Consider the following 13,882-nt stretch of genomic DNA (forward strand, 5'->3'; position numbering starts at 1 on the left):
CCAGGGTTGTTGTGAGATAATAATTGTAAATTCTATAATTATAAGTGAGAGAATAATGAGATAATTATAAAATGAGATAGTAATTATAAGCACTAAGCTACCTGGCATATAGTAGGTACTATATAAATGTTAGCTATCAGTTATTATTATTATTATCATTAACAAAGACAGGAGATGAACTCAGGTTTTCTGTTGCTAATTCCAGTTCTGCCTTTCCATTACTCTGACCAAATGAAATAATATTTGTAAAATACTGTGGAAATGAGGTGATAACATAAAGGTCTCTGTAAATGCCAAATGGTTTACAAATGAAGGTTGTCAGGTTTTTCTTTTTGTTTTGAGCCCCAAATGCCACCTGCCCTTTTTTAAGGCTATATTCTATTCAGTTGATGATGAATCTTCCCCTTTTCATGAGCCATGGGAAATACTAAAACCTGTCCCATTTAACGTTATCAAAATCAATAGACTGGTGGCACCATTTTTTCTGCTGGCTATTTTGCAACCTTGTCAGTAGTAACATGTTACAAAGGTAAGGGACTTGGTTTTCGCTGGCCCTTTTTAGCTAAAGCAACAACTTTTTTCAGCATCTTTAACCATAAAAAATAGCATTATTGTAGGGCAGGGTTGAGGTTAATGCACTGGAAAGTTAGTGGATTTAGTACTTCAAAATATAAATATTAAATTCCTGTTGTTTCCAGTTGAATAGAGCGTTGCCTCAAGTTAGGCAGAGGAATTTTACTTGATTACCTTGTATGGACACATGAGGAAGGTACATTTTAGCTCCCTCTTTGCCCTTAAAAGCATGGCACAAAATTTTCCTCCCTTTGTGTTTGAATTCATCTTTTTATTTAAAAAAAAGTAGAAATTAATATAGAGTATTGGAAAAACACTGGATTTGGAATCAGAATATCTGTCCAAATTTAATATTTATTAGCTATGTGACATTCAGAAAGATATATGAAGCCTCTGAATCTCACTTCTCTCATCTGTAAAATGGGGATATGAATTCTTATAGAACAAAGAGAATATGGTATAGTAGGAAAAACACAAGATTTGAAGTCATATATAACCGGAGCTTCAGCCAGGGTTTTGCTGCTTATTACCTATATTGTTTTGGGCAAGACATTTTCCTTTTCCAAGACCCCATTTCCTTATCTGTAAAGTAAGGAGGCTGAAGGAGATGATTCCCTTACAACTACTAATTTATGGTGTAGGACTCAGGCAGCTTTTTTCTTTTGACTGAATTTATTGTAATGAGATTTGATCTATCTGTCCAACCATGAAAGTTATTAGCTCCCTTGTTGCCTCAAATTCCAAAAATGGTAAATGAGTAAAGACTTGATTGTGCAACCATGAGAAAGTGTGCTTGAGTGGGCCAGGAATCCCTGACTTACTGAAGAAGGTCCAGCCACATATAAACCAGGGAAGTGACTTAGAAGAGTTGTCTGGGAACTTCTCTGAAACTACGCTTACTGATATTTTCTCAGTAAAGCTCTCTTCACATAAGCATTCACCCCAGGACGAACCTTCTGCTGGGTGATGAACCCACATCTATTTACACATATCCTGTGGACTTTCTGAGTCCTCAGATATTCTGTTGATTTATATGATGCTTTCCCTCCCTACATTCTGAAAAGAAAATATATTCCTTTCACCGTCATTGCTTCTATATCAAGGATAAGTTAAAGTTAGATTTAGGATATTGCTATTTTTAATAATAATAATATTGCTATGATTAATATTAAACATGGTGCTACCAATAGTATTAATTAGATCATTATGAATAATTATAGTGATTTCAGGCTAACTTTATTATTTATAATAATTTATCATTTTCATTTGAGAAATAACAATAATTACCATTTACATAGTACTTTAAAGTTTGCACAGTGCTTCATGGTGCAAATGTTAATATTATTATTAATATAACAAATATGTTGACTCATTTGATCCTCACAACAACCCTGAGAGGTAGGTTCTCTTTTTTTTTTATTTTAATAACAAATTTCCACATAAGTTTTCTGAAGTTATGTAATCCAAATTGTTTCCCTCTCTTCTTCCCTCCCCTATTCCAGAGCTAATGAGCAATTCAGTCTGGGTTATATACATATTTATATTTCTATATTCGTCATTTTTGTAACTGTGTAGGTTCTCTTATTACCATTTTATAGATGAGAAAACTGAGGCACAAGAAAGTTAAATAAGTGAATTGCCCAAGGTCACCCAGCTAGACTGACTGAGGCAGAGTTCAGACTAAGGTCTTCCTGATTCTAAGCTCTGCATTCTCTTCACTGGGATATGTGACAAGGAAATCACTTTAAAAGACTGATATATATTAATTTAAGGTCGCCAAGGAATTCAGCCATGTAATTCCTAAATGAAAACTCAAGTCAGCAGTCAACCTTTTATGGAGTTTAATTACAAACAGGAGGAAGAAAGGTATTAGAGATAGAGAGAGGGAGAGAGAGAGAGAGAGAAAGAAAGGTGAGAGAAGGGAATAGGGCTTAAATACCCCTTCTGTTTAGGCTGGGCCAAAAGGCCCAAGCCCTTAGATAGCTGAGGCAAAGAAAAGAGAAGAGTCCTTATCACTCACGTGACCAAAATGGAGAAACAGTCTCAGGGGCCTCCACCTCCAGCTTCCTTCAGAGCAAACTTCTCAAAGCACCACCTCTCAGAGAAAAAACCTCTCCAACCAACCACCTCTCAGTCCTCAGACCCCTCTATCTTTAAGGAAAACATCCAAGTTCCCTCCCCTCAGTTCTCACATCTACCAATCACTGTCCATGTCTTCCCTGTGCCAATGGTGGCTCTAGCTTAACCCAGGACCACCCAGAGGTCTGTGGCTTTGCACATGTCTGTTGAAGGTCATATTCTCAAATAATTAAATCTTGATCCTTTGCTACAGCCCTTCCTAAATCCTGTTAGGACTGAGTGGGGTGGAAATTGTATTTTCCAAGACTTAGTTCTGTCATTCCAAGTATCTCTATTGTATCAATTCTAAAATCAATCATGACTCAAAGAAATTCCTGTTCTATGCTTAAGCATAGGTCAAAGCCCTTTCCATTGTTCAGCAAAAGGTTTCTGTCCTAAAGTAATCTTAAGAAGGGAGGAGGAGGAACCTCCCATGCCAATGGGGTTCACATTCCAATAGAGTTCCCACTATCAATAGGAAATTTTTCAAGTATGAAATTTCCCAATGGTGAAATTTCCAACATTTATAAGTCTAAGAAATTTTAAGGTTTACAGATACCTGTGCCTACTGTGTGCAGTGCTCTGTGCCACCCATCGCAGAAAACAGAAATTTTAGCTAAAATGGGATGCCTTCCTTCATGTCTCTTATAGTCAGAGAAGAGAACTATGTACATCTGTGAAAATTTTTCAGAGAAGATAATATATAAGAAGTCTCAGGATTGTAGTGGATTTAAATGCCCAAAGGGGTCTTTCATCTCAATATAGATTTCTAGAACAGTAAAAGAAGTAAAAAAGAAAAAGAAACAAAAACAGCAAAACTATCAAAGATCCTCAAAAGAAATATTTAAATAGTTTAAAGAAATGAACATATTAAAGAACCTCAAGATTATGGTGAGGGGGGTGGGGGACACACCAGCATGGGCCATCCCTATTTGATACAGAACAATCACAATAACAGGGAAATCAAAAGACCCTGGAAACCACCTGAGTGAGCAGCCAGTTACTCTCATTGCCACCTAGTTGTTCCTACCTTATATACTTTCTGCTGAAAATGCACAAGAATTATTATTTCCCTCCAAATCTAATGTGCATAATAAACTCTCAAACCTGAAAGAGAGCAATGACTTAACTTCAAGTGGCATTTTAAATTTGCTTAACAATTAACCTCTCTCATCCTTCTGCTCTCTCTCCCTCCCTCCCTCCAACATAATGAAGCTTCCCACAAAGAATTCTACTGTCCATCCTAGAAATTACTGAAGGAAGGAAGGCATCAGCTTTGGAATTGATTACCATGTAACCCTGACTGTCAGGGTTACTATATAAAGGAGGGTGAGAATATCAATGAAGACTGAATTAATTGACCTGGACCTAAATGCTTAGAGATCTCTCCAAACCCGCCCCAGCTTCACAGTGATGGGGGTGGGGGGAAGGAGAAAAGAGCTAAATTACATTCACAAATGTAATTTATTCTGTGGGTTTTGAATGAGACAATAAAATATACCTTTCCATGTTACTCTGAACAGATAAGAGTAACAAAACTCAGCAGCATATCACAAATCATAGTATTAAAAGTAACATTATGTGTCGTCAAAGGATATGTATAGGCAATTCCCAGATGAAGAAATTAAAACCATCTTTAGTTATAGGAAAAAATATTCCAAATCACTATTATTTAGAGAAATGCAAATTAAAACAGCTCTGAGGTACCACCTTAGACTGGCTAATAGGACATAAAAGGAAAATGATAAATGTTGAAGGAGATTTGAGAAAATTGGGACATTAAGCTACGAACTAATCCAACCATTCTGGAGAACAATTTTGTATTGTGCCCAAAAGCTGTAAAAGTGTGCATTCCCTTTAACCTAGAAATAACACTACTAGGTCTATACCCAAAGAGATAAAAGATAGAGGGAAAGATCATACAACAATATTTATAGTTGCTCTTTTTGTAGTGGCAAAGACTTGGAAATTGAGGGGATGCCCATCAATTGGGGAATGGCCAAACAAATTTTGGATAGGATGGTGATGGAATATTTTTGTGCTCTAAGAAGTAGCAAACAAGATGGTCACAAAGAAACCTGAAAAGACTTAAATGAGGGGATGCAAAGTGAAGTGGGCAGAACCAGGAAAATGTTGAACACAGTAACAGAAATATTGTGCAATGATCAACTGTGGAGGATTCAGCTATTATCTGCAGTACAACAACCCAGAAGAATTTCAAAGGACACAGGATGAAAAAGGCTCTCCACTTCCATAGAAGGAACTGATGGCATTTGAATGCAATGGAAGAAACCATTCTTCACTTTAGTCTCTCTATGAATTTGTGTCTGGTGTGATTTGTGCCTTGTTTCACAACATGATGAACATAGGAATATGTATTGTCTGATAGCACAAGCCATGTTTAGAGAGAAAATATGGATCACAGAATGACAGAAAAACAATTATTAAAATTATATAGGGGGCAGTGGATGGAGAACCAGGCCTAGAGATGGCAGGTCTTTGGTTTAAATCCTAGCTGTGTGACCCTGCGCAAGTTAGTTAATTAACCCCAATTACTTAGCCCTTAGCATTCTTTTGCTTTAGAATCAACATTGTAGGTAAGGGTTAAAAAAAATTATCTACATGTAATCAAGAAAAAATATTTTTAAAAAGTAACGTTGTTTTTGTACATCCATTTCCTAATTTTTTATACCTGATCATATTTTTATTTTAATAAAGAAATAAATGTCTTATGCTTTTTGGATCAGATACAGGAAAGAAGCAGCCAAAACTCCCTTCTCTATTCCTGTCATATCACAATCATCTCTGGGTATTTATTTCCTTCTGACTCACACCAATGAGTCCTTCTTTGAAAAAAAAAAGAAAGAAAAGAAAAAACAGCTAAGAAAGCCAGCCAATGCAGTGAATACATTGACTGATATATTCAGCATTTCCCACCAACTCCTCCAAGGAAAGAGAAGTGTGTGTCATCATTCAGTTAATGAACAAGCATTCATTAAGCACCTGCTGTCTGTTCTTCAAGATCAAGATTCCTTATTACAAAACACTCAAGTTCCATTTCCCTTTAGTGAATCCTATGTTGGCATTGGTGTAGTGATATATGTTGTCTTCCTGATTCACTTTGCATTACCGCATAAAATTCCTTCCGTGTTTTTCTGAATTCTTCATATGCACCATTTCTTATGGCATAACAGATTTTCTTTACTGTCATTTGCCACAAAATGGTCAGCCATGGTACCCACTTTGTTTTCTGGTTTTTTGCAACCACAAAAGATGCTACTTAAACACAGGACTCTCTGCTCAATATTTTCCATCATTTGCACTCAGCAGTGAGATCAAGTAAAAGCAATCTAATGACCTTTCCATCATAATTCCAAATTGTTTTCCAGAATGGTTGGACCCATTAAAAGCTCTGCCCCTAGATTCATAATGCCTTTTCATAGCCTCTCCAAAACTGCCTTTATTGACTTTGCCAGTTTGTTGAGGGTCTCCATGAAACCTCACAGTTGTTTTAATGTGCATTTCTCTTATTAATAATAATAGATAACATTTATTTTAGCCATTTCCTTCTCCAACTCATTTTATAGGTGAGGAAACTGAGGCAAACAGAGTAAATTGACTTGCCCAGGTCACACAGCTAGTAAGGGTCTGAGGCTAGATTTGAACTCAGGGAGATGAGTTTTTCTGACTCTCTGCCCAGTGCTCTATCCACAGTTCTCCCTAACTACCTCATGATCTGGAATATTTTTTCATATGTTTGTTATTCTGTTGAAGACTTCATATCCTGTACCCACTTACACCTTTGTGTAATGCTGCTCCATCTTTCTCTATCCAGGAATCTATTTTTTTTTCTGCTTGATTTGATGGCCATATGTTGTTGTAAGTGTTTAGGGATGGATGCAAGGTTAGGGTCTGTGTTTGGCTTGTAGCAGAGTTACAATCCAGGGCTCTCCATTTGTTTTATTTTCATTTCCTATACAGAAATCGACATCGAACGTTGTGTCCGTGAATCAATCAACTTATTTTGCTGGACCCCTAAGAGTGCTACTTACAGACAACACGCCCAGCCCCCCAAACAAGCCACAGACACCAATGGAGTGAGAAATTCAGCACCTTATTTTTCAATTGATTCTCAGGATGCTCCCAAGACAGACCTGGTATGTCTCTGTGTCTCTTTTTGATCAGCACTAAGGATAATGGGTAGTATGACCAAAGTCATCTCATCACACATACAATTTCTTACCCTCCTCATTTGTGCACTAGAACAGAAATATGTTTTGCCAAGTACTTGGAGTCATTTGTTTATACGATGAAGTCAGTGTCCTATGTATTTTCTGGCTATTTCAGATGGGCATTTTTTTCCAGTTAGAGCTGGAATGGGCTTCCATAGTCTAGTCTGATGCTTTCATTTTATACTTGAGGAAACTGAGGTCTGTTTGGTAAAGTGACTTGCCTACATCACAATGAGTAAAGAGCAGGTGCAAGTTTTGGACTCAGGTTCTTTGACTCCAAATCCATCACTTTTGGTAAATTCACTTTATGTTAGCTTACTAACCTGTGAAATAATTTTAGAGGAGTGAATAACCTCAAGGAGGATTTGGGAATATATCGGAACTGGAAATGCATACTTCTTTATTGCTGCTTGACAAGTAAACCAAAGTTTTAGAAAGCAGTGAAAGTGGGGATGTCTGGGTGGCTCTAGTCAGGCCTAGAGACAGGAGGACCTGTATTCAAATCTGGCCTCACACACTTCCTAGCTGTGTGATCCTAGACAAGTCATTTAATCCCCATTTCCTAATCCTTACCTCTCTTCTGCCTTAGAATCAATATTTAGTGTCAGTTCTGAAACATAAGGGAAGGGTTTTTAAAACAATGATAGTGATGCATTTTCTCTCATTCTTCTTTCACATATGTTGAAGACATTTGTGATTTTTATGTGTGCATGCACACACACAAATATCTTCGTATATATATATATATATATCTTTATAATCACTACTCCACCTCCTCATCTCCCCTTAGTTCCTTCACTTCTTCCCAATCACAAATAGTGGCTCCATCTATCTTAAATACCCTTCCATCCCCAACAAAGCACCACATGAACCTTGATTGTGTTCAACAAACATAATTCCTTCCCTTAGAACAAGATTCTTAACTTATGGGTCCAGAGACTCCAAAAGGAATATGTGGGTAGATTTCTGAGGTTCTCTGAACTTGGTTAGGGGGAAAAATTACGTCTATATTTTTACTAACTTTCCCTGGCCTGGGCAATCCTATATATTTAGTGTTATGCCTTTGAAAATAGCATTCTGAGAAGGAGTTCATGGGTATCAGACAGTTACCAAAAGATTCTTTGAAAAAGTTTAGAATTCTCAAAATTCTGCATCCCCAAATGAACAATATTCTTCTGACCTTATTTGTGAAAGCATGGCCAAGCTAGTAATGCCAAATATAGGCTAGTGATGCTAAATCAAAATACAGGCTACTGAATAAATATTTATAAACATATTTGCATTGAAATTTTTTGTTTGGGAAGTTTGGATTGCTTTCTTCAAGTGAGTTAATATTAGGATGTTATCATCTCTCTTGCACTTAGGGAAATAATTGCTTAAGCAAATGGGTAGTTTTTTGGGAGAAGGAAAACAGAATAAAGAAGGTGAATGTGACTTACGCTCTGATAACATAGAATGTAGGAATGATAGAAATCTGTGAAAGCTTGGAAAAGCAAATTTATTAAACTTGAGAAAATCTCCAGTACAGTCAAATGTAGTATATTCTTATTTCAGATCCTATGACAAATAGAAAATGGCCACAGGAGATAACAAGATTACCATATTGATAACATCTCACGTTTATATGGTACTTTGCAGTCTACAAATCTCTTTCCTCACAAACCGTGCAAGGAAGGCAGCACAATTGTTATCCTCATTTTCTAGATGAGAAGATGGTGGCTTTGAGAGGTTAAGTGATTACAATCACTTATATTCTGCAGTATGTCGAGTTGGACTGAATTCCGTAGCCCCTCTCAGAAAGAAATTCAGCTTGTTTTGAAATGTGGTTTGCAGATTATAGCTATCACACTGACATCCCAAGTTATTGATGTTTTATAGTTTAATATTTTTAAATTGCAAAGAGCTTTGTGAGAATAAATGATCTCTAAAGGCCACTTCCCTCTCTAAATCTACAATCCTATGAAGACCCTGTATTTCCAGATAATTTATAATTGTTATCACATGTGCCATTGAAGTAGGTCCCTTGTTATTCTTGGGTTCCTCCCCAGCATTACAGGGCTTTGCTGCTTTTGGTTTTTGGTTATTGAGACTCCAGAGTCTGTGGAAGAGGGTATCCATTCCAGAAAAGAAGGCCTCCCAACCTCTATTCTTTCTAATCTGTTAGCTCCTAATCAGAGCCTCAGAATCTTGGGGCCAGAAGTGCCTTTTTGAGGCCATTTAATGTTGTCCCTCCCTCATCCCAATACATCATTTAGACTTGGATTTCGAATGACCTTTACTTTTTTTGTTTCAGTGCTATTTTGATCCCAAAATTCTTAAAGAATGTGCCAGTAGAATTATTTCATCTGGTGCCAAGGCCTCTCTCATCCACTCTTTGCCTTAAACAGTGCAGTGCTTTGCACATAGACACTCAAAGCTTAGACAAGGGATTTGTGTGCCTTAGGCATCTGAAAATCGTATCCCTTTTGTTTTACTCTCCACTGCTGGCTGTGAAGCTATATTTATGACATGTGTGATGTGTGTGACTTCTAACAAAATTAATAGCCATATGGAATTTTCTGGCATTAAAACATTCATTTATAAAAGCAATTTTGAGAGTGGCTGCTTACCTTTCCTCTACAACCTCGTCTCTGCTATGGGCTCAAGATGTAGTTACTGAGTTGAACTTGGTCACAATCAGAATAGAGGACTATAAGTACAGTTTACCCTTTGAGGAAAAATACAAGAAGAGGAATGACATTTTCATGAGTGAAACAAAAAAACTATTATCTATGAAAAGAGGCACATGGGGGTGGACCCACTGTGATGAATTTACCGGAGGACATAGACAAGAGTCGCCTCACCACATGAGAAAGCATGTGGGATCAGAGTCAGCATTTGTAGAGGGAATACCAATATTCATGAGATCACAGACTTGTTAGAGTTTGGGAGTTCAATTTTATTTACCATCTATAAATGTCTAATTCGGGCAGTGCCTATATATGTGATAATTATCCCCAAGTAGTATACAAACTTGGGTAAAGCACTGTCTGAGGCACTGGAAGAATACAAAAGTCCTCAATGATATTTGACAATTCAGTTGGAAAATCCATTCTGATCATGCAATTCTTGAAGTGAATGATAAATACTTTTTATTTCTGGGACAGGTAAGTATTTATTCTGGCTAATTTTCATTCAGATGTCAGTATGGTGTATAGAAACAGAAGCTTCAGTTGGCTACCTTGAAGGATGTAATTGGAACTATGCATTCTTTATGCTTCCATTCAAATGCCATTAAGACCCAAATCATCCAGTCAGGAAGACTTGAGTTCACATTTGAGCCCTAATACTTGCTACCCATCTGACTCTGTGTAAACCTCTGTTTGCCTGTTTCCTCAGCGATAAAATGGCGGTTCTTTGCTATGAAGATCAAATGGGACAACAAAAGGAAAAATATTTATTTCCTTTATGTTATTGATCATAAACTAAGTGATCAATACAATCCTTTCAATAAATAACTGCAATTATAATTTTTAAAGTTAGACCCAATTATTAAATTTAACTGTGCATAGGATATCAATTATAATACTAGAATATCAGCCATAGTATTAGAAAGGATATAGTTTGGTATATTAGAATATTATTACAACTAAATATATTAAGAGCTTCTGTTGAGGGAATAAACCCTTTAGGACCATGGGAAGCTGAAACCCATGCAGAAGGAGCTGGGTTCTTTAGGAATGGTGAGCTTACAGCTGGCCTGAGGAGATCATGTGTCCAGTTGTTGGGTCCTTTAAAGATTTATGCCAATTTGAAACTCCCCAGAGTATGATGGCCGAGAAAGGGACTTTGACCTAAGTAGCATGATAGTTAACCTTGTACTGAACTTGGGACTTCCTATCAGATGTTCCAAATCCTTGGCCCCAAATGCCAAACACCAAACACCTTTGCAGCTTTCTTAAAATCCTATGTGCTATCTGCTTTTCTAATGACTTATGCTAATTAACTGTAAAAACCTATAAAACACCCTGTTAAACATCTATAGTGGGTCTTTGCCACAGGCTGGGCCAGGCAACATGGCCAGCTTTAATTTCCACAGTTAAAGTTTGGATCTTCAGCTCAGAAGGCTGGCATAGATATTTCTTTATTTCTAATAACAATAATTATAAAGTGCTTAGCACAATGCCTGGCACATTTGGGGTGACTTCAACCTAGTGATTTCACTTCTTAGGCCTTCTGTGATAAGATGAATGAATAGCTTCTAACATTTCCCGATCTCCTTACAGGAGAGATTAATTTTCCCCTAAAAGGCAGCAAAACTGCCTATGGAAACTGATGGGTCCCTCTCTCCCTAGACTCAGCATCTTAGGTACCCGAAGGCATAAAAAATTCCCTCTGGAAATCCCCACATGAAGTAGAGGTATTGGTAAAGATTATGCAAGGCAAGTCACCATGTCCAGCCTGTTGACCAGAGATGTTTCCATGTGAAGACAAGGGATATTATAATCTATAGAAGCTAAGCACTTACTCTGTGTCAAGGCTAAGTAAGCCTCCTTTTGTTAGCTATTCCTTTAGTCCCAAAATAGAACCCACACTGATGGGTGCTAGTATCAGGCCCATCCTTAACCCTCTTTCATTTCTGTATCTGTCAAGTGAAGATGAAGTTGGTGACCTCCAGGGCCATCTATTGTCATTCCACAGCTGCTGAAATGTTACTGCCATTCAATGAGAAGAGGGTCTTGAGTATAAGTAAACTCAAAATATAAAACAGTCTGCATGACATAGGGGAAAAAAGCTGGACTTGGAGGCAGGAAGACCTAGAATCTTCTCTCCATGTCTTACTACGTATATGACCCTGGGTAAATCACTTAATCTCTGAGCCTCCCTCTACTCATCTGTAAAATGGAGAAGTGAAGGGACTGGATTATATTGATCTCTTGGAACTCTTGTAGCTCTATTATCATATTGTGTATTCATACAATGAATTTTCCAAGTACTGTAAGGATTTTATCTTGTGTCAGAGATTATCCATGTTGGCATGGCTTTTCAACATTTAGCTTGTGGTCTTGTCTTTTTCCTTGATTCTCTCAGGTATCTCAGGTATCCAAGCCCTGCATATACAACACCCTCAGTGCTTAAGCCTTTTTGATTACTTGGCATTGCAACAATAGTTTGGAGAAAACAGCCTAGGACCCTCTTAAAAAACAAAAAGTCAGCCAGCACATTTAAAGCAGAATGAGAAACCAGATAAAAGACACACATTTGTTTACTGTAATTGCTCACCTAATTGTTGCAGATGAGTTGGAAAGAGAAGCTTCCGTTGGCTACCTTGGGGCATGTAATTAGAGCCATGCTTTCTTTGTATTTCTGTCCAAATGCCATTAAGATCCAAAATATTTTACTTCCAATTTCTGGATTTAGAAGCAATTAAAATAGGCCTAATTTCAATTCTAGGTGAAAGTTAAAAAAAAAGTCTAGATAGAGAAATGAGTTACATCCTACACTAACCAAGGTCAAGGAGAATGGAGATTTGTCCTAGGAAAATAAATTCCTTTTCTTCCCCTAGTAAGCTTAACGCTAGAGATGTTACAGCATTATAGTCCATTCCTCCCCAACATCATCTCCACAGCCCTGCCCCAAGAGGAAGTCAGAGCATCTCAGTAAGCTACCAAGTTTTATATTCCAAGGAACCAAAGGGTGGAGGGCATTCAAAGGACTTGGCTTTATTGATTAGAGCAATGTTTTTGTTCAGCCATCTAAGACCAGAGTTGATGCAGGGGTGACAGAGAAATTCTTAAAAAGGATTTTTAAGAAGTGCATTAAGAATTGCAAGCACTGCGAGAAAGATTCCTTTAAAACATCTGAACAACAGCAAAAACAAAAATATCACTGAGTAGAAAAATACTACTGTAGTGTGTTTAATTCTAAGTCCTATAAAAACCTGTGAAATTGGCCCACAACCATACAAGACTACATTGTTAGAAGTCACCATCTAAACAGGGTTTTAAATAACTAGTTTCCAATAACAGTGATTGCACATGGCCTGAAAATTTTTTAATTACTTATTTAATGTTTTTCTGAATTATTTACTAAATTTATTTGCTTTAATGGAACAAAACAGTGGTGTCAATAATTCCTAAGTCAAGATGCTTTTGGCTTAAAAATGTTTTTGAATTTATATTTGGATTGGGTATATGTAATGTTCTGGAAATTGGCCTTTATGTTGATAGATTTTCCTTTTATTTTACCTTTAGTTTCAAAATTGGCCCTCTCCTCTCACCAATCCATGAACCCACATTTTGATACTTTGCTTCCAAAGAAAATAGAAAATTATCCACTTTACTAAATCATAAATGTGTGATTTCTCATGCAAGCTATTATCTCTCATTCTAATATTGTACAAGGTTTGGCTTCCCTTAAATTTTTCCTGAAGCAGGGACATTTCTGCATATAAAACTAAAAAGGGAGTTGAAATGTCAACAAACTACATTCTTTAATAGAGTATTAACTCTTCACAGAGTGAGAGCATAAGGCATACATAATAATACTCTAGTACATGATATCCGCCCAGTGTAGGAGTGTGTAATGTTGAGCTGATTTCATTATACAGTGTTTTACACTAGTATCAAACACAGATAAAGAACTTTGCAAGTTCATTCCTTACAATAAATGAAAATATTACTCTTCTCATTCTAGATTCATGTTGTCTCCTTTTCTTCTTCCCTCTTCCCTCCTGGAGTTGACAAGCAATTCAATTGGGGTTTGTTTATTTATTTATTTATTATCACACATTTTGTGAGTAATCTTATAAATCCCAAATCCTATACCCAAATAAATAAGTGGTAAATCATATGTTTTCATCCGCATTTCTCCTCCAACAATTCTTTCTCTAGAGGTTCTTTCTATTCTAGAGATAGCAGGGCAGAGTAGAATCAAAAAGGCTTGAGTTTAAATACTCCCTCCAGCACATTAGTCATGTG

At 36.9% G+C, this 13,882-nt stretch overlaps 1 protein-coding gene across 2 annotated transcripts in view; it reads left to right on the forward strand.

Annotated features, from left to right (window-relative positions):
• TBCK (TBC1 domain containing kinase) overlaps positions 1–13,882 on the forward strand; it is a 270,070-nt gene that overhangs the window by 181,217 nt on the left and 74,971 nt on the right. For both annotated transcript variants that reach the window (XM_007495831.2, XM_001363355.4), the window contains exon 23: positions 6,673–6,848. In XM_007495831.2, the coding sequence (XP_007495893.1) occupies positions 6,673–6,848 (176 nt within the window). The remainder of the gene's footprint in view (positions 1–6,672; positions 6,849–13,882) is intronic.

This window comes from Monodelphis domestica, chromosome 6 (assembly GCF_027887165.1).
Source record: "Monodelphis domestica isolate mMonDom1 chromosome 6, mMonDom1.pri, whole genome shotgun sequence".
Classification (NCBI taxonomy): Eukaryota; Metazoa; Chordata; class Mammalia; order Didelphimorphia; family Didelphidae; genus Monodelphis; species Monodelphis domestica.